This window comes from Ciconia boyciana, chromosome 21 (genome assembly GCF_034638445.1).
Source record: "Ciconia boyciana chromosome 21, ASM3463844v1, whole genome shotgun sequence".
In the NCBI taxonomy this organism is placed as follows: Eukaryota; Metazoa; Chordata; class Aves; order Ciconiiformes; family Ciconiidae; genus Ciconia; species Ciconia boyciana.
Genome location: NC_132954.1, coordinates 3,787,699 through 3,808,015, shown reverse-complemented (window position 1 = coordinate 3,808,015; position 20,317 = coordinate 3,787,699). Strand labels below are relative to the sequence as shown.

At 66.9% G+C, this 20,317-nt stretch overlaps 2 protein-coding genes across 8 annotated transcripts; both read right to left on the bottom strand.

Annotated features, from left to right (window-relative positions):
• Positions 1-20: 20 nt before the first annotated feature.
• On the bottom strand, positions 21-9,501 carry MAP3K6 (mitogen-activated protein kinase kinase kinase 6). 6 transcript variants are annotated; one of them, XM_072885274.1, is made up of 28 exons: positions 9,074-9,501; positions 8,439-8,578; positions 7,734-7,757; positions 7,119-7,306; positions 6,833-7,001; positions 6,532-6,638; positions 6,238-6,408; positions 5,811-5,923; positions 5,499-5,658; positions 5,214-5,364; positions 4,918-5,025; positions 4,798-4,847; positions 4,550-4,645; positions 4,151-4,238; positions 3,948-4,081; positions 3,742-3,869; positions 3,504-3,640; positions 3,209-3,314; positions 2,895-3,052; positions 2,607-2,787; positions 2,373-2,526; positions 1,921-2,086; positions 1,639-1,824; positions 1,446-1,551; positions 948-1,194; positions 605-860; positions 401-477; positions 21-279 (listed from the first exon to the last, which is right to left on the bottom strand). In XM_072885274.1, exons 1-28 carry the CDS (start codon positions 9,351-9,353, stop codon positions 183-185), a joined length of 3,978 nt encoding a protein of 1,325 aa, XP_072741375.1. In that variant the 5' UTR covers positions 9,354-9,501; the 3' UTR covers positions 21-182. The 6 variants fall into 6 exon arrangements, with proteins under 6 accessions (XP_072741375.1, XP_072741377.1, XP_072741378.1 ...); XM_072885276.1 differs by having other exon boundaries at positions 3,752-3,869; positions 3,948-4,076; XM_072885277.1 differs by having other exon boundaries at positions 3,752-3,869; positions 3,948-4,034.
• A 1,676-nt stretch (positions 9,502-11,177) lies between these two features.
• On the bottom strand, positions 11,178-17,248 carry CD164L2 (CD164 molecule like 2). 2 transcript variants are annotated; one of them, XM_072885448.1, is made up of 6 exons: positions 17,020-17,248; positions 15,110-15,214; positions 14,431-14,508; positions 14,175-14,243; positions 13,309-13,474; positions 11,178-11,738 (listed from the first exon to the last, which is right to left on the bottom strand). In XM_072885448.1, exons 1-6 carry the CDS (start codon positions 17,102-17,104, stop codon positions 11,732-11,734), a joined length of 510 nt encoding a protein of 169 aa, XP_072741549.1. In that variant the 5' UTR covers positions 17,105-17,248; the 3' UTR covers positions 11,178-11,731. The 2 variants fall into 2 exon arrangements, with proteins under 2 accessions (XP_072741549.1, XP_072741550.1); XM_072885449.1 differs by having other exon boundaries at positions 14,175-14,240.
• Positions 17,249-20,317: the final 3,069 nt, after the last annotated feature.

The following is a 20,317-nucleotide window of genomic DNA, read 5'->3' as shown; positions in this document are numbered from 1 at the left end:
GGGCACATTTGGCAGCTGTTTATTGCCGTGGGCACCGTACCCCGACTTCTCCCTCCAGCGCGGGGCTGGAGCCACTGCGTCCACCTGCGCCCGGTATGGGGGTGTCCCCTCCGCCGCCATCCTGCCAGCCCCCCGTGGTGGCAGCCCCGGGGCTCCGGTGGCTGGGTCCCCCCGGGGCTGTGTCACAGGGCTGGGGCCAGGGCTCGCTCCCCTTCCTGCTGGGTGAGGGTCTGCCGGTGCTCCAGGATGGCTGCCCAGAGGCGATACGCCGGCCCGCGCCTGCTGGGACATGGGGGCTGCTGGCGGGAGGGGACCAAGCTGTGTCCCCCCACCCAGCACTGCCCCCCCCTGCTCTCCCCACCCCGGCCAGGCCAGGAGGGGCAACGCAGGCTGGGGGTACCTGATGCCCACGTAGAAGAGGTCGTCACGGGTGGCACAGCCCAGCAGGTCCCGCAGCGTGAAGCCGTGGGAGAGGAGCTGCGGGAGGTTGGGAGGGGGGTGTTGGGGGGCAATGCTGGGGGGGGGGGGCTGCCCTGCTCACACTGGCAGGGCCCGACCCCCAGCCCCCACGTAGCTCCGCGTGCCAAGTGACCACGGGCCTCACCGTGGCCGTGGTGGCCGGGTCCGTGCCGTGCTGCCGCAGCCACTCGAGGAGGAGGGGGTCAGCCCGTCCCTGGTGGAGCCGAGGGCTTGGGGGTGAGCAACCCTGCCCCAGGGCAAAGCATCCTGGGGGGGCCTCCCCGTGCTCCCCGCTGCGCTGGGGCCAGCTGGGGACCGCGGTGTCATTGTCCCCAGAGCGAAGCACCTGCTGCATCAGCCGCTGCCACTCCTGCTCCTTCTCTGCCAGCTCCTGGAGCAGCCTGCGGGAGAGGGGGGCACGGACTGGCACCCGGGGGGCACGGATGGCAGCCAGGGAGATGGAAGCATAAGGACCGGTGAAGCCCTACCTGCTCGTCTCCGTGCGGAGGTGGCAGAGCTGTGCCACCAGCCCCGAGGGTGCCCGCAGGGAGGGCAGGGAGTCCGCCTGGGTGCCGGGGCCAGTGGCGAGCTCTGAATTGGTGCTGAGCCCCGAATTGGTGCTGTCCTGCTGGGGCTGGCTCCTGGGGATGGACAGCCTCGGCGGCATGAGGTTGTCATCGTCACTCGTGTCCTTGGTGCCGTCTCCCCCGAGGCAGCCAGCCTTCGGTCCCAGGTCTGCAGGGGCAGAGGTGGTGGTGGGTACAGAGAGGTGCCCGATGGCCTCAGACCCCAGAGCATGGGGGGCAAAACGGGGAGCTGGGCCCAGCCAAGGCTGCCCCAGTGCTGGCCCCCTCCCTCATATCCCTTTCCCAGCACCCCAAAAGTCCCCCAGCCCACCCCGGGCCAGCTGCCCTCTTCCTCCACCCACCCAGCCATGGTGGTGGGACCTGCACCCGCATCCTGGCCGTCCCCCAGTTGCCACCCACCTCTCACCAGCACGGTGAAAGCCGCCTGCACCGCCTGACTCACGGCATCGTCCAGCGCAAACATCCAGTGGGGTTTGATGTGATGCCGGCGCAGCGCCCGTCTCACCTGGAAGGGGCAGAGCCGTGCCAGGGCATCGCTGTGCCGGGGCATCACCCACTCAGCACCCTACCGCTCCCCACCCCGGGCACTCACTGCTGCCTGGAAGCTAAAGAGGGGAGCCTGGAGGTGGGGGAGGCTCAGCCCCTCCACCCGCAGCTGGTTCTGCAGTGCCAGGAGGTCCTGGTGTAGCTGGTGCTGGCTGGGGCACTGGATGTAGCTCCGCAGGCAGCTCAGCAGCTGGGCGAGATGCTCCGAGCCCAATTTCGCACCCGCCGTGCTCTGGGTGGGCAAAGGAGATGCTCAGGGACTTCCACCGTGCCCACCCTCCGCCCAGCTGCTGTGCAGACCCCCCCACCCCTGGCACCCAGCACCCACCTGGCTCTCTTCCAAGGCAGCGATGATGCCTGGTGCCTCGGCGGTGAGGACGCGGTGCAGTGTGGCCCGGCGCTTGCTGTCCTTCCGCATGAGGAACCCGTCCCCGCTCTCCTCGGGGGAGGACGAGCGCAGGCTGCGGTCGGAGCCGGCCGAGTCCTGGGCAGTGCTGGGGGGAGGTGGGCAGGGTCGGCACTGCACCCCCCCCGGCCTCGGGCATTTAGGAGTGTGGCCCCAGGGTGGGCACGGCCATTGGGCTTGGCAGAGGGCACGGGGGACCTCCTGCAAGCCCCCCCAAGCTGTAACGGGGAGGGATACAATGCTCTGGTACAACAAGGGGGCATCGCAGGGTGCAGTGCTGGAACATGGCGGGGGGAGTGGGTGTCATGGGAGGCAGAAAGCCAAACACCCCCGCCCGGGGTCCCTCCATCGCCCCCGTGTCCGGGATGCCCTACCCCAAGTAGCTGCAGCTGGAGGCTGCCTCGCCAGGGAGCGGGGGGCTGCCCGCTGTGCCCCTCACCGGGGCATCCTGCCTGGCTGAGGAACAGCCCCTGGTCCCATCGCTGCCCTCCACATCCCCATCCTGCTGCTCAGAGCGGGGGGGATCACCTGCCAGGGAGATGATGGAGATGGAGATGGTTATTTAGCAGCTCATGCCAGGTCCCCCCATCCTGTCCCCCCAGACTCACTCCCCGCCGGGGGCACGGGCCGGCTCCGGGCCCTCCCGGCGCTGGCGAGGAAGGGCTCCTGCAGCAGCGCCGCAGCCGTCGCCCGCTCGGCCGGGTCGGCCTGGAAGCAGCGCAGGATGAACGTCTTGGCTTTGTCCGACATGGACTCGGGCACCTCCGGGTGCATCTTGAACATGCCCACCTGGAGGGAAGGCACTCGTGGGGCTGCAAAGGGACCGGCCGCCTGGGGGGGGGGGGGCATTTCAGGGCTGGGGAACCCCCCCATCGCCTGCCCAACCCCATGGGTACCTTGAACATCGCAGCCTGGGGGCTGCCCAGCTCATAGAAGGGGGGCTTGCCCGTGGCCATCTCAATGATGGTGCAGCCCAAGGACCAAATATCTGCTGGCTTCCCATAGCCCCACGGCCCCCGGTCGATGATTTCCGGGGCCATGTACTGCAGGGTGCCTGGGGAGAGGATGAGGAGGGTCAAGAGGAGCTTGTATCCACCACCCAAACCCCCCCCTGGGTGGGTCCTCCTTCTTCCCGTAGCGGGTGCAAAGGATGCAGACCCCATCATTTGGTCCTCAGCAGCCCGCTGCCCCAGCCCTGGGCTGCCCCTACCCGTGAAGGTCTCAGTGCTGGGGCTGATGCCCGCCAGCCTCTTGGAGGTACCGAAGTCGGAGATCTTCAGCACCCCGCTGTACGTGTTGATGAGGACGTTGTCTCCCTGGTGTGAGAAGGGCACCCCAAAATAAAACCAAGCCACAAAAAGCTCCTGGAGCTTGAGCAGGGCCATCAGGCACCACCCCAGGGGCTTTGGGCATGGAGGGGCAGCTCCTGGCTCCCTGGTGCCCCTCGAGATGGGGGGGGTCAGGCCTCGTGCCCCCAGGATGGGTGATGCCCCCCAACCCCTCACCTTGATGTCACGGTGCACGATGTGGTTATCATGGAGGTAGCTGAGCCCGTTGAGGATCTGGCGGGTGTAGAAGACGATGGTGGGTTCGTTGTCCTTCAGGGGTCCCCACTTGGAGCGCAGCAGGGACGAGAGGCTCCCTGGAGAGGGGGCACGGAGGGGGGCAGCAACCCACTTTAGACCCCACATATGGCCAGGTGTCCCCCTTTGACCCCCAAATCCCGTCCCCAGCGCTGCCCACCTCCCGGCACCTCCTCCATGAAGATCTTGATGAAGCCATCCTGGCTGATGGAGCCCAGGTACCGCACGATGTTCCTGTGCCGCAGGCGCTTGTGCAAGGCAATCTCCTCGTGCAAGGGCTGCGAGTACCTGCGCGGTGGGACACCGGGGTGAGGGGCTGCCCAGGGTCCCCTGGGACCCCCCGGGACCCCCCAACATGGCACCTACCGGCTGTCCCGCTCCGGGATCTCCTTGATAGCGATGCGCACTTGGTTGCTGAGGCAGCGCCCGGCGTAGACGACCCCGTACGTCCCCCTGCCCAGGACCACCCGTTCGCCTGCCTCCGAGTACTCGTAGCTGTACTGCGGGCAGAGGTGCAGGCTGGCAGCCTGTGCCACCCGGTGCCCCACGTCACCGTGTCCCCATCTCACCTCCAGGATGGGCTGCGTGGGGCTGGGCACCTCCTCGCCGCCCGCCACCTGCTTGGCCAGGAGGGACTGGATCTGGTCGCAGAACCTGCTGGCGGGAGGACGATGGTCCTGAGCCCCAGTGAGGATGCTGGTGACCCAGCCACCGACCCCCCGGCACAGAGGGGCTTCTGCTCCCCCTCCCAGTCTGTCCCCCACCCGTGGCACGGGGGGGGAGGGGGCTGTGCCACCCCGCTTTGTGGAACGCAGCTGCAGGGGTTGGGTCCCTAGGACACCCCTTCCCCCCCAGAATTAAGGTAGGGAAGAAATAGCATGCTCCCATCCCTCCCTGCTCACCAGGGCAGTGATCAGGGGTCCCCCATGCAATGTGGGGGTCCCTGTGCCCCCCAACCCTCTGCTCACCACTGGCAGTGCTGCTGAGAGGGGAAGTAGAGCTGGAAATCCTCCTCCACGTGCATCACGTAGAGGAAGCAGCCCCGTTCGTCGCACTTGCAGATGCTGGAGGGAGAGGCCCCCCCGCCCCGTCAGCGCTGGGGCTGATGCTGCTCACAGGGCGGGCAGAGGGGCTGTGGGCACACGGGGGGGCATCCTCGGTCCTGCCGGCAAGGGGACCAGGGACCGAGGGACCCAGTGACCAGGGACACACTCACCTGACGCCCCGGATGGCCGTGGCCACAAAGGTCCAGCTCGATGCCGCTTTCTGCAGGAGAAGGGGCAGGTGAGGAGGGGGTCGGTGGGGACCCCCCCAGCCTCCCCAGCCCCATCCCCACCTCCTCCGTGGGGCAGACAAGGGCAATGGTCAGGGCAGGCTCCTCTGTGCCACCGTGCAGTGCCAGCCGGGCCGGCCGCAGGACCTTGCTGAGCTCCAGGACCAGGACCTGTGGCAGCGGGGGGCTGTGGGGTGAGCCCCCCCACCCACCAGGTCCCCAGCCCGCATCCCTGCACACCCATCCTCCCACCTGGGTTGGCACTGGTGGGCTGCTCGGTGCCTCCCCAAACCCCCTTGAGCCCAGACCGCTGGGTGGTCCCCAGGGCCAACCACCCCGGGCTCCGTGGGGTCCCTCACCGGGCAGTGCGGTGCAGCGACGAAGGGCTGGCACGCCTTGAGGAGGAAGCCCAGCCAGAAATCAGCCAGCTCCTGCCGGGCGGAGGGGACCTGTGGGCTCCTCTGGAAGTGTTTGTAGAGCAGGAAGGTCTCCATGACCGAGACCAGGTACCTGCAGGGACGTGGGGGGAGAGAGAGATGTCCCCAGCACCCCCTAAAAGCCCCTAAACCCCCTCCTGGGGCGCAGCCACGGGGGGCTGGAGACGTAGTCTCGCCTGGGTGGGTACGTGCTGTGCCGTCCCATACCAGCCCGGCGCGTTAAGCTTGTAGAGCTTCTCAGAGGCTTGGATGACTTTGCTGAGGTCGTTGGCCAAGATGCCGGCTCCGAGGCAAAATCCCACATCCCAATAGTAGTGCAGCTCCTCCAGGCTGCCCTTGCGACCCTGCAGGCAGCTCAGCTTCACCCCTGGATGCGGGAGCCGGAGCCCCATCAAGCCTCTACCGGCAACCCCGCACCCGGGCACGGCCACTGCGGGGGTGCCCCGATGCCAATGGACCCCCGCGCCTGGTCCCCGTCCCTGGAGGATCCTCGTCCAGGACCTGCGGGTGGGCACCCACCGATTTGCTGCAGCTGCACGGAGGTTTCAAACTGGTGCCCAGCGGCCACGAGGAGGACGGCAGCGTTGATGCCCGCATGGAGGCTCGGCTCCACCTTGAAGGCTTTGCTGTACCTGGGCAGAGATGCCGGGTGGAGGGCACTGGCACTGCCACCCCCCCTGCCAGCCAAAACGCGGCTGCCTCGGCATCTTGGAGCTGCCCCCTATGATGGGGGAGTGCTTCCAAATCAGAAAAAACCAAAAAAGAAGTAAAAATCCAGAAGCCCAGCAGGAATTAGCATCACCTGCCTCTGCGTTGCTGCTGGTGGGGTTTAAACATGGAGCTGCGCTGCCCGGAAAGCCCCCAGAGCCCCTGCAAACCCCCTGGATGGGGACATGGGCGGGCAGGCGGCTCCCAGCCCTGTCCCCAGCTGTGTCCCCAGCCTCACCAGTCGAAAGCCTGGTCCCTCATTTTGGTGTCGGTGAGGCCGGAGCTGATGAACATGTCCTTGTAGATGCGGCCGCACAAGCAGAGGAGGTCGGGCGCAGCCCCCTCCCCGTGTTTCACCACGGGCAGCAGCACCGACAGGGCCTTCTCCCGGTCCCCGGCACGGTTACGCCTGTGCACACGCGACCGGCGCTTGGCAAACAGCACAGTCGGCGCGGCCCCTTGGTCCCCCGACCCCCCGGCTCCGTGCCATCTGGATGCCCGGGGTGCGTGTCACCCCCCTGCCGCCGCTCACCGGCTGAGGGCAAAGGCATAGTGGAAGCGGACGTTGTGCTGCTCGGCCACGGCGCAGGTTGGCAGCGCCTGGAGGGTCTCCACCAGCGAGATGATGGCATCGTAATCCTGCGGGGACAGCGGCGGCGCTGAGCCGGTGGCCGCCGTGCTGCCCATCCCCGGCTCTGCGGGGCAACGCTCTCCCTGGAGCAGCCAAGCCCTGAGGGTTGCAAGCTCCTCCGACCAAGAGGAGGCTGTGGAGCACCCCCCCAAGATGCTGATGTGGCCCCCGGGACCTCCCCGGGACCCCCCCCAGCCCTCACCTGCGCGTCACGGTAGCAGAGGAGGAGGTTCACCACGATGTCCAGGCTGAGCAGCTCCATGCTGTCCAGGCGCTGCTGGATGCGGGCCAGCTCCTGGCTCAGCTGCTCCCCTCGGTACATCTCCCGTGCCCTCCGGATATCCCGCCGGATCGTCTCCCGAAAATACCCGCTGGGGACGGGGGGCAGAGACGTGGGGCTTTTGGGATGGTGGCAATTCTCCGCCAAGCCCTGCCAGCTCTCATGGGCATGGGAGTTTGCCCGCAGCCGGAGGGGTGGGCAGCAGTACCAGGAGTTGGTGGGGACCCCCTCCAGCAGTTGGACGAGCCGGGCTGCCAGCGGGGTGAAGACGGTCTCTGTCTCAAAGCTGGGCAGGGAAAGCTCCGTCAGGCACTTCATGGCCCCGGCATCGCAGCAGACAACCTTGTTCTGGGGGGTCACTGCGTAGGGGATGAAGGTGTAGCTGCTGCAGAGGTCCTGAGGGAGGGGAGAAGGGGTGAGCGGCTGTGCCAGCACAGCTGAGAACCCCTCTACTCGTGTCATGGACCAGCCCCTTTTCCCGAAGCCTGCCCACGCAGCCCAGCCCACACAGGCCATGCTAACACAACCACCTTCCGTAAGTCATTAGCAGGGAAAGACAAAGCAGCTTTATCTCTGACTGCCATCATTACGCTCCAGAGTGAACACTCCTGTTTCTTTTCAAAACCAGGTACCCCTCTCCATGCTGCTGTTCCTGGCGCTTGCCCTGAGCGAGTGACACCCTCCCCAACTCAGATTTGGGGAGAGGTCTCGCTCCCTGTCTGCAATGTCCACCCTCCCAGGCTGGGGAGAGGCAGCTTAGGGGAAGAGAGGGGCTTAAACCCCCCCGGCACGGCAGCAGCGAGCACGGGGACAAGAGACGCACCGAGTTCTTCTGGCAGATGTCCTCCTGGGGAGAGAGGGAAGGAGGAGGGATTTAATGAGCGTCCCCAGCAAAAGAAATCAGCAGATTTCAGGCTCGGGGATTGGAGTTACCTGGAAAACAGCCAGGGACAGCAAGGGACACCAGGGCCGAGCCGTGAGGGTGGCCGGTCGCCCCCACGCCACGAGCATTGTGTGTGGACCCCCCCCAACCCCAGGCAGGGCTGCAAACGCAGCCGGCTTCTCATCCGAACCCGGCACAGGGAAGGGGTCTCTGAGCGGGTGCTCCCCCGAGTCAGGGAGACGTTTGGGGACGACTTGGATGTGCTCCCATCCAACATTTTTTCCCCCGAGCGGTGAGAATCCCTCCCACCGTCCCCTTCCGTGCGGAGGGTTTTGCTTCCAAGGAATCGGCTTTTCCCAGGGAAAAGCACGTGTTCCCGAATTCCCGGCCGGTTGGGGCCAGGGGAGAGCCCAGCACCCCGCACCCGGCTCCGGGACTCACCGGGGTCCCCAGCCACCCCCTCCTCATCCCATCCGGGCACAGGAAAATTCTGCCAGAGCAGGATGCGACCGTGGGAACTCGGCTGGGCTCCGGGGAGGGATGGAGATCCCCCTCCTGCCGGCACGGATGCTCCAGGCACTCGGGGCTATTCCCGCCCTGGAGAAGCAGCACCCAGGGCGCGGGGGGGTCCCTGTCCCCGCTGACCTGCAGGGCCTGGAGGGGGGGCAGGTCGGCCTGGCAGCACAGCAGGACGTTGTGGGACATGTTGAAGCTCTCGCGGACGCCCAGGTGGTAGAAGAGGGAGGGCTGGCAGACGGAGTCGCTCAGATCCACCACGGCCACGTCTGCGGGCAGGACGGCGGGGATGCTCACGGGACCGACGCCAGACCCCGAATTCACGGGGCAAGGGGAACCAGCCACACCCAGGCTTGGGGGGTCCACATCCCCTAAGAGAGGGGATGGCCCCGGCCATCACAGCACCTGAGGCCACAGTGAGGGGCACCCACTTGCCCCCCAGCACAGAGTGGAACCCTGAGCAAACCCTCCACAAAAAACACCCTTTCCAAAATCACACCGCGTGTTTAATGCCAGGGAGGAAGATGTCCCAGCAAATGTCCAGTCACCCAGGAAAGTAAACAGGAGGAAGGGAGAAAAGCAAACAGCAAACCACCCGAGCGCACAGCCGGCAGAGCTCCGCCGGGAGCTGCACAGGGGCTAGGGAAAAATCTCGGCCGAGTTATTCCCAGACAGCTGGGATAACCAGGCAGAAGAGCAGGAAAAGGAGGGTGACAGAAACCCCACGCCGGGGATGCCGCCGGCGGAGCGGGTCGCGTCCTCACCTGCGTTGTAGAAGCTGTTGAGGGTGGCGGTGTCACCCAGTGCCAGGGTGCCGAAGGCCAAGGTGTGCAGGCGTGCCCGCAGGTCGTGGCAGGCGGCCCACAGGCTGCGCAGCGCGGGGCAGGCGGCCGGCTCCCGGCCCAGCACGCAGACGACGCTCAGCACCCGTCGCTCGTCCGCCTGTCCCCGCGTCCCGCACACCGGCCGGCCCGTCGTGCCCGCCACAGCCAGCGGGTCCTGCCAGCAGCTCCCGGAGAGCGGGGGGGCCCCCGGCACCTCCATGGCCGGGGCAGCCAGACCCACACCGAGCACCGGGAGAGCCCGTACCCTGCACCGAGCTGCCCTGGTCCTTACCGGGAGAGCCTTTACCTTGCACCGGGCTGCCCTGCACCACGGTGCCCTATTCCCCCCCCCGGGAGAGCCCGTAGTCTGCAGCGGGCTGCCCTAATTCCCCCCCCCCGGGAGAGCCTGTACCCTGTACCGGGCTGCCCCGTTCCCGCCCCGGGAGACCCCGCACCCCGCACCGCGCTGCCCCGTTCCCCTCCCGGGAGAGCGGGAGGGTCCGCCCCGCTCACCGGGCTCCTTCCCGGGCTGCTCCGCACCGGGGGGGCTCCGCTCCGCCCCGCTCCGCCCCGCTCCGCCCCGGGCACCGGGCACCGCTTCCGCCTGTCCCGGCCGTGAATCAGCGGCGGCCCCGCCCGCCCCCCGCGACGGGACGGACCCCCCCCCCCTCCGGCCGGATCCTGCCCCTGGACGGGCACCGGTTGCGAAGGGCCGGTTGCGAAACGGGGAACGAGGGGAAGGGGAAGTTGAGGGGAGCCGGGGGGGGCCCGGGGCCGGTTCCCCCTCCCTGCACGTGTCGCAGCCGAAATAACGGCCCCGAAGTGGCCTGGGCGGCGGGGACGGCGGCGAAGCGAAGCCGGGGTGCTCCGGGGGGCGAAGGGCCGGGCAGCCCCCCCCGCCCCCTATCCCCACGGCATCCCCCTGGCCGGGGCGAGGGGGGCCGGGGAGGGTCCCCGGGGGATGGAGACGGGATGGAAGCAGCCGGCGGGGGCCTGGCTGGGGGTGGGAGCCGAGCGGGCAGAGCTGCGGGCAGAGCTGCGGGCAGATGGGGGACAGGCTGGCACAGCACCCTGGCCTGGGCTGCTGTGCAGGCAGACGACACCGTACAGGCAGATGACACCGCGCAGGCAGACAACCACTGCGCAGACAGACAACCACCACGCAGACAGACAACCACCATACAGGCACACAACCACCGCGCAGACAGACAACCACTGCGCAGACAGACAACCACCAGGCAGACAGACAACCACCATACAGGCACACAACACCGCACAGGCAGACGACACCGCACAGGCAGACACCCATCCCAGCCTTGTCCCCATGACAGGGCCGGGCCAGCCCGGGGCAGAGGGAGGAGCGGGGATGTCGGGTGCCCAGGGACGGCAGGACACGGAGCCCTGCCTGCCCAGGCCTGCTGCTCAGCCCCACCGCCATTTCGGGGAAGGCAGAGCCCAGGGTGCAGTGGCTGCGGCACACGCCGTGCCCGGCCTCCTCCCCTGCTGCCACGGGAAGGAACGCGTCCCTCCTGCCCATCGCCATCCCTGGGGTGCCCAGTGTTAGCGGGGCTGGATGCGGCCGCAGAGGCGCGTTCCCTCTCGAGCCCTGGCCCGTGCTCATCTGGAGCCAGGGAGCCCAGCCCAGCAGTTCCCCCAGTTCCTGGCCACCGCTGCCTGCCCCTGGCCACCCCTCAGCCACCCCTGGCCACGTCTCAGCCCCTGGCCACCCCTGCCTGCTGCAGCCCCCCGGGGCCAGGCAAGGGGACGTGTCCCACAGAGGGGGACACCACAGGCTGAGATCCCCAGGACAGGAAGGGATGATGTCCTGTTGCTCCAGCCTCCCCTGGTTCCCCTCCCCTGGTCACTGGGAGGACTGGAGTCGCTCGGGACCCCCCACCAACACCAACCTGTGGGCAGGACGCAGCCACATCCCCAACTGAAGGCACGGAGTTTGCAACCAAAATCTCCCAGGGCAGCACCCGCCACTGGGGCTCTGGGGGCGATGGGTGATGGACGACGACGACTCGGACACCAGGAATAGGAGGAAAATCCTTTATTGGGTCTCTGCCCCCCCTGCACCGGCTCAGGCTCTGCCCGGCGTGGGGCTGGGGGCTCGGCCGGCAAAGGGCCATGCGTCCTCTGATCCCCTGGGGTGCCCTGGGTCACCCGGGTTCCCGGCAAGCACAGGGCAGGGGGTGGGGGGGAGCCCAAGGCTGGGATTCAGGGCTGGATGGGACCCCCGTGCCCGGCTGCACCCCTCTGCTCTGCCCTGCCCGCGCCGGGGGGTGGCCGGAGGGTGCGACTGTGGCCACGCCGGGTGCAAATCCCCCCGGAGCATCCCCAGCCGCGCTGGGGACAGGGGTCAGGCCTGGGTGACGTGGCCCACCCTGGTCCCCCCGGGGCAAGAGAGGGCACCTGGGGCAGAGCCAGCTTTGCATAGTTGTGATGTGGGCAGGGGCCCTGCGGCCAGCGGGGAACGGTCCGGCAGCGGGCAGGGATGCCGGCAGCGGGCAGGGATGCCGGCAGCGCTGGCCTCTTCTCTGCCTGCCCTGGGGAGGACGAGGGCAGCATCTCCCCAGCCTGGGGCGCACCGTGGCCTCAGATCCTGGTGCAGCGGACAGAGAAGAGCACGTAGCAGAAAGGGCCTGGGCAGCTTTGCCCTGGGGGGAGTCCAGCCCCCCGCGGCCCCCAGGGAGTGGGGTGCAGGGAGGGGTGGCCCAGTGCCCACCCCGCTGCACCCATGCGGGTGGCAATACCACGGGGAGGGGTTGGCCCCGCGCTTGGGAATTGGGGTGCACGGATAGGAGCTACCGCAGCGGAGGAATGGGGGGCACAAGCTTTCTGCAGCCGTGCCCCTCCCTGCACCCCCACCCCAGCTACACGAACCCCCCCGGACATGAGACAGACACCACCTCGCAGAGTTTAATTGGGGCAGCCCGAGCTACAAGTCTCACCCCACGGCACACAGCACGCACCCCCCTCCCCAAAACAACACACAGAAAGGGGGGGGGCTAGGGACCCCCCCACAGCAACACAGAGGCACAGCAAAAGCACACAGCAAGGCCCTGGCTCTGCTCCTCCGGTGGGCACCGAGGGGCTGGGGGGGCCGGGGTCGGAGCAGGGAGCTGGGTGCTCCAGCCAAAATGCTGAAGGAAAAAGCACCCAAAAGCCCGCCGGGGAAAGAGGGGACCCCAAGCTCCCCCCCCCCGGCAAGCCCCAAGGCTGTGGGGAGGCAATAGGGCAGGGGGTGCAGCAGGGGCGATCAGGGGGTGCCCAGGGTGGGGAGTGGGGCTGCTGGGTGCTCTCTAACTGGGGCCAAACTGGGCCCTGCAGCTCCCGTCCTGCCAAGGGTGCTCGGGGCAGGGAGGGGGGCTGCACCCTGCTGCCGCAGGGCCGTTGGGGCCGGGGACACCTCGCCCGGGTGGCAGAAGGGGCACGGACGTGCCAAGCAGCCGTGCATCGGCTGCATCCCGCCAGGACCTCCGTGCATGAAAAGGGGGCGAGGGGGGGACACCCCCTTCCCTTCCACCGCTAACAACTCCCAGGAAAACAGCAAACCAGCTGGGAAACCCCCTTCATGCAAACCAGGAGAGAGGGACCACGCCATCCCCCCCCGGGGAGGGGCGAAGGAAGGGTCAAGCTCTGGGGGTGCAGGGGGGCAGCCCCCTCCCCATCGCCACCGGCACCCAGCACCTACTGGTTGTCCTCTCTGGCAGCGTGCAAGGAAAGAGAGACAGGGCACAGCCCCACATGTTAGACACGGCGAGCCCCATGGCACCAGGTGAGGGGGGAGAAGAGCAACAGGCCCCCACTTGGCTCAATCCAGCAGGATGGATTTGGGGGCCCCGTGCTCCCCACGGGACTCGGAGCCAGGATCCGGCCAGGCAGCAACAGACAGAGGAGGCGGCAGGACAGCCGGACGCCGGCGAGGGGACAGGCAGGGGAGGATGAGCCCCTCCATCTCCCAGATCCTCCCCCCACCGGGTGATGACGGACCGGCACAAACAGCCATGGGAGACAACACTCAGCTGTGAGACAGGACACGGCCAGACGGGCCACGGAGCCCCACGCGCCGGGGCCGACCCCCATTTTTGGCTTCAAGGGTGGGCTTGGCCCAGCCTTGAGCTGGCACGGGTCCCCCCCCACCATCCCGGCCAGGGGTGTGGGAGCCTTACAGCGTTTGGTAGGTGCTGTCCTTCGACTTGATGAACTTGATGATGAAGAAGACCACGGCTTGGACGCTCAGCACCAGCACGATGCCACCGATGAAGCTGGCCGTGTCAAAGCCGGGCGGGTGAAATTCGGGGCTGCCCGTCAACGGGGCGCTGGTGGTGGTGGTCCCTAATGGCAGGGGAAAACGGGGTGGGGGGGGTTATGGGTGCTGTTGGCATCCCTGGGGTACTGATGCCCCTGCCAAGGAGAGGGGATGTGGGGTCCGCACAGACCCCACGGGGGTGGGATGTCCCCATCGACACACAGATGCAGGGATGGGCTCGGCCCCTTCCCATGCCAGAGCAGCCTGCACCGTGCGGGAGAGGAGCCAGCAGTGAAAGGATCCCAGCGGGATCAATAATTCAGAGGGCTCCGGGCTCCAGTTACCCGCTGTAATTAGCCTGATGCTCTCCAGTTCCCGCTTCCTGGAAGAGGCTCCTTCCCCGCTCCCAGCCCCTGCTCCAGCCCGGCTGGAGATGGCACTTCCCGGCAAGGATGGCAGCAGGGCTGGTTCTTGGAGTGGCTGCAGGGTGTTACGACCCCCCCAGCCCCATCCTGGCATCGCTGCAGCCCACAGCAGCATTGCTCGGGGCAGAGAGGGGGGACAGGGACCGAGCTGTGACCCCAGGGATGGCACTGGCACCTCCTGGGGCACAGCCAGGGTTGAAGCTCCATGGATGCAACCCCGAGGGCAGCTCTGCTCATCCCTCCCAAGGGCATGCGAAACACGGAGGGAAGCGGCTTGTCACACCCCACTGGCCACTGTCCCCTGGGGTACCCGGACCCCCCACCCCATCCCACCACCTCCCGCCCCCCCAGACCCGCTCACTTGGGGAGTGTGTTGCCGGCTCCTTGCTATGGGACCGTGGAGGCTCTTCGGTGGGGGGCTTCAGCGCTGCTGGAGGCAGTGACACAGGGAAGGGGGGAAAAAGGGTTGTCAAGGGACATCGCCGTGCACCCCCACCCCATGTCCCTGTCCCAGGGGTGGGATTTCATCCCCACAGCCCCGGCACCCGCGGCAGCACCTCCGTCCCGAAGGCTGCTGGGGCCGGGGGGACCCGCTCTCGCAGTGGGAGCGGGGTTACCTCGACACAGGGTGCTGGTGTTGTAGAGCGCACAGGTCTCCCGTGCTGCCGCCCCTCTCTGCACACAGCTCCCCGTCTCTGCAGGAAGAAGGAGCAGGGTTTTCCCAAGGGACCCCCCCAGCAAACCAGCCCGTGGGGGCACCCAGTGCAGCCGATGGCATTTGGGCCCAGGGCTGCCCTGGGCTCCCGAGGGTTTGGGATGGCAAGGACTCATTCCCAGGGGTGGGCATCCATCCGAGGGGCTGCAAGCTGGGGCTCGCATCTGCACCCCCACAAGGAAGAGCCCCAAACAAGGGCTGTATGAACAGCTGGCTTTCTCCCACCTCCGTCGCTTGGTGCTGCTCCATCCACGCCTCCATGGAGGGGGAGGTGGAGGGTTCCCAGCATTACCCCAAGCCCAGCATGGCTGGGAGCAGCACACACCGAAATCCCGCACCCCTGCCCGCTGGGCTGGCACGGATCCCCTGCGTCCCCCCAGGATGAGTCGGGTGAGATGGACCTTGGCCACGGAAAGCAGCTGGGACCAGGCACCCAAGGGTGCTGAGCTGCCGGCACCATCCCGGCACAGCCCCAGCCCGACGGCGGGGGCTGGGGAAGGCTGGTTGCAGGTGGGAGGCCCGGAGTAAGCTCTGGCTGTGGGAGCCCCTCGCTGTCCCCTCACACGGCTGAGCCCCCTCACCTGGCTCCTCGGGGGTCCCGCAGCCCACCCAGACGCAGCCAGTGGTGTTGTGCGAGGCGGTGCCGGCTGTGCATGTCTCGCAGGACCTCAGCTCGCCGCACTCTCCTGCCAAAGCCGGGGGAAAGTGGTGAGGGCAGGGCCAGCATCTGTCCCCCCGTCAGCCGGGGTCGGGGCTGGACCCTCTGCTCCACAGAGGAGGATTTCTCATGATGCAGCGGGAAGGATGAAGGCACCACTTGCAGCACCAAACCCACTAACAGACCCATCCTGGCCGGCTGCAGGTGTGTTTGTAGCATCACCAGCTCTCTGGAGAGGGGACATCCCGCACCCCACAGCTCCCAGCACCCACGGCCACCCGGGACACACGGGGCTCACTTCATCACCCACAGCCACGGTGGGCCGCAGCGCAGGGCAAGCCCACCCCAGCCCTGGATCTTTTGGTGGAGATTTAAAAGAGAGGAGGCAGCAGCACCAGCCCGGCTGCTCCCAGCAGCCCGGTCAGGGTTAGTCAAGCAGCATTGCCCCCCTGCCCCCCCCAGACCGTCCCGCAGGACCCCCCACTCCCCATCGCCCCAGCAATGGCAGTGAGTCACTTGGGCGTTCACGGAGCTGCTCTGCCACCAGCTCTTCCCCCCACACACACATACTCATCATTAATTTACAGCGATGACTGTCAGCGAGGGAGGCTGCAACGGGGAGCCGTGGCCGGGCCCTGCCTGCACCTTACTGCGTCCCACGCCCACGACCACGTTTGCACCATCCCGGGAAGGAGCCGGGAGCCCTTCCCCACCCTGGACATATTTCCAGGCTCTTGGGGGACAAACAAGTCCCCCAGGCCGCACAGGAGGGTGCTGGGGGCTGGCACCCCCCTGGGCAGGCTCCCCCGGGGTCCCTGCCACGCAGGGACCGACCCAGCCTCGTGCTTGGCTTTGCCACGCTGGCTGCACCCCATCCCCGCCAGCAGCGCTTTGCAGAGGGCTTCCCACCACACCACCTCCCTTTGGGGTGGGCAGCTCCAGCTCCCCAAGCTTTTAGGGTCCTCCTGGCCATGACTGGCCAGTACATGCCTCTCCCAGTGCCCCCCCCCAGCAAAAGCAAAGGGGGCAACTGGTGGCGGAAGGCACGAAGTGGGATGCTGCAGACCCATTGCCATGGCTACGGCGTGGTGGGCACGCCGCCGGGCCCCCCCTTCCAGCATTTAGAGACCTGCCAGGAACCAATGGGAAAGTAGGACTTTGTTCGCAAGGGTTTCAGGCAGGTTTATAATTTAAGTTATTTTTATCGCGGCAGGCACAGGAACAGACGTTTGAGCCCAACGTTGTCAACTCCCGCTCCTGCCGTCAGGTGTGGGGAGGGAGAGGGAAATAAAGGGGGGCAGCGGGGCCGGCTGAGGGCAGCCCCATCGCGTTGGGTGCCCTGGGAACACACGTGGGTCCCGGTGGGACAAGTCAGGGTGGAAATGTCTCCTGTGAGCAGCGGGGGGATGGGAGAAGGGGAGCAGAAGCAAGCCTGGGGTTTGCATAATTAATGCCCAGAGTTGCAGGCACCCCGGGCAGGAGGGTGACGGCTCCGCTCCCCGTTCCCCCACGGGAACCGCCACGAATGACGAGATTCCCCCGCTCTTCGGAAAGGAGGCCGGACCCCGCACCCCGCAGCGGCCCAGGGCACCCCTCCTGACCCTGGGGGTCCCAGTCCCACGGGTGGGAGCAGGAGCCCCTCTCCCCCCAGACCGGGGCCAGCCGAGGGCATGGGGCTCTCCCGCTCCCATCACGGGCGAGGGGGGCCGGTGGGGGCCGGGGGCGAGGGGAACCCCCGAAAAAAAAAAAGACACCCCCCCCAAAAAAAAAGTTCGGCTGCTCCAAAGCTGCAAACTCCCCTCGCCAACCCCCCCCCGCGCTCCCCGGCCGTACCTGCGCGGGTGGGAGCGGGCCCCTGCGCGCAAAGCAGCGCGCAGAGCAGCGCGCAGCGCAGCGCCCCGGCGCACGGCGGGGCCATGGCCCGGCCCGGCTACGCTCGGCTTCGCCAGGCTCGGCTCAGCCCGGCCCGGCTCGGCTCGGCCCGGTCCCGGCGGGGGCCGTCGGCTGCGGCGCGGCGGAGCTCCCGGGAGAGCGGAGCGCAGCCCGGGCACATGCGCGCCCGCGGGAGGCGGCCCCGGCGGCGGCGGGGGGCGGGCAGGGGCGGCCCCGCCTCGGCCCGCCCCGCCCCGGGGGGCCCGGCCCACGGGGGGCCCCGCTCCGGAGGTGCGCACCCCCCCCACGCCCCCGCCTGCAGCCTGCCGTGCCCGTGGGAAAGCGGGGTGCCCCGGGCTCGGGGGGCTGCGGAGCGCCGGGCGCGGGACCCCAGCGCGCACTGCGCACCCTGTGCACCGCGCTGCGCACGCTGCGCTCACCGCGTTCACCGCGCCCACTGCAGACGCTGTGCTCACTGCACACCCTGCACACACTGTACTCACTGCACACACTGCACTCACTGCACACGCTGTGCTCACTGCGCTCGCTGCAGACACCGCACACACTGCGCTCACTGCACACACTGCGCTCACCGCGCTCACTGCACACACTGCGCTCACTGCAGACACTGCGCTCGCTGCGCACACTGCGCACACCGCACACACTGTGCTCACTGCGCTCACTGTGCACACTGCACACTCTGTACTCACTGCACACACTGCGCTCACTGCACACACTGCACTCACTGTGCTCACCGCACACACTGCGCTCGCTGTGCTCACTGCACACACTGTGCTCACCGCGCTCACTGCGCCCACTGCAGACGCTGTGCTCACTGCACACCCTGCACACACTGTACTCACTGCACACACTGCACTCACTGCACACGCTGTGCTCACTGCGCTCACTGCAGACACCTCACACACTGCGCTCACTGCACACACTGCGCTCACCGCGCTCACTGCACACACTGCGCTCACTGCGCACACCGCACACACTGTGATCACTGCGCTCACTGTGCACACTGCACACACTGTACTCACTGCACACACTGCGCTCGCTGTGCTCACTGCACACACCGCGCTCACTGCAGACACTGCGCTCGCTGCGCACACTGCGCACACCGCACACACTGTGCTCACTGCGCTCACTGTGCACACTGCACACTCTGTACTCACTGCACACACTGCGCTCGCTGCGCTCACTGCACACACCGCGCTCACTGCGCTCACCGCACACACTGCGCTCACTGTGCTCACTGCACACACTGCGCTCACTGCGCTCACCGCGCTCACTGCAGACGCTGTGCTCACTGCACACCCTGCACACACTGCACACACTGCGCTCACTGCACACACTGCGCTCACTGCACATGCTGTGCTCACTGTGCTCACTGCGCTCACTGCACACACCGCACACACTGCGCTCACTGCCCACACTGCGCTCACCGCGCTCACTGTGCTCACTGCACATGCTGCGCTCACTGCACACACTGCATTCACTGCACACACTGCGCACGCTGCGCTCACTGTGCACCCTGCACACACTGCACACACCACGCACACTGCGCTCACCGCACACACTGCGCTCACTGTGGTCACTGCACACACTGCGCTCACCGCGCTCACTGCGCTCACTGCAGACGCTGTGCTCACTGCACACCCTGCACACACTGCACACACTGCGCTCACTGCACACACTGCGCTCACTGCACATGCTGTGCTCACTGTGCTCACTGCGCTCACTGCACACACCGCACACACTGCGCTCACTGCCCACACTGCGCTCACCGTGCTCACTGTGCTCACTGCACATGCTGCGCTCACTGCACACACTGCATTCACTGCACACACTGCGCACGCTGCGCTCACTGTGCACCCTGCACACACTGCACACACCACGCACACTGCGCTCACCGCACACACTGCGCTCACTGTGGTCACTGCACACACTGCGCTCACCGCGCTCACTGCGCTCACTGCAGACGCTGTGCTCACTGCACACCCTGCACACACTGCACACACTGCGCTCACTGCACACACTGCGCTCACTACACATGCTGTGCTCACTGTGCTCACTGCGCTCACTGCACACACCGCACACACTGCGCTCACTGCCCACACTGCGCTCACCGTGCTCACTGTGCTCACTGCACATGCTGCGCTCACTGCACACACTGCGCACGCTGCGCTCACTGTGCACCCTGCACACACTGCACACACCACGCACACTGCGCTCACTGCACACACTGCGCTCACTGCACACACTGCACACCCTGTGCTCACTGCGCTCACTGCACACCCTGCACACACTGCATACACCGCACAACTGCGCTCACTGCGCTCACTGTGCTCACTGCACACGCTGCACACACCGCACACACTGCGCTCACTGCACACACTGCACACACTGTGCTTACTGCGCTCACTGCACACCCTGCACACTCTGTACTCACTGCACACACTGCGCTCATTGCACACACTGTACTCACTACACACACTGCACACACCGTACTCACTGCACACAATGCACTCACTGCATACACTGTACTCACTGCACGCACTGCACACACTGCACACCCTGCATACACTGTACTCACTGCATACACTGTACCCACTGTACTCACTGCACACACTGCACACCCTGCGCACTGCACACACTGCACACACTGCACACACTGTACTCACTGCACACACTGCACACCCTGTGCACTGCACACGCTGTACTCACTGCACACACTGTACACTGCCTGTGCAGTGCATATCCTGTGCAGTGCACACACTGCACACACTGCACGCTCCCCTGCACACTGCACACCCTGTGCACGGCACACACTGCACACACTGTACGCACTGCACACACTGCACTCACTGCACACTGCCTGCATACTGCACGCCCTGTGCACTGCATCCACTGCACACCCTGCACACACTGTACTCACTGCACACCCTGTGCATGGCACACCCTGCACACACTGTACTCATTGCATACACCGTACTCACTGCACACCCTGCACACAGCTGTACTCACTGCACACACTGCACACTGTCTGCGCACTGCACACCATGTGCACTGCACACACTACACACACTGTACTCACTGCACGCACTGCACTCACTGCATACACTGTCCTCACTGCATACACTGTACACTGCCTGCGCACTGCATATCCCGTGCACTGCACACACTGCACACGCTACACACCCTGTACTCACTGCCCACTGCCTGCGCACTGCTCTCCCTGCAGGCTGCATGCACA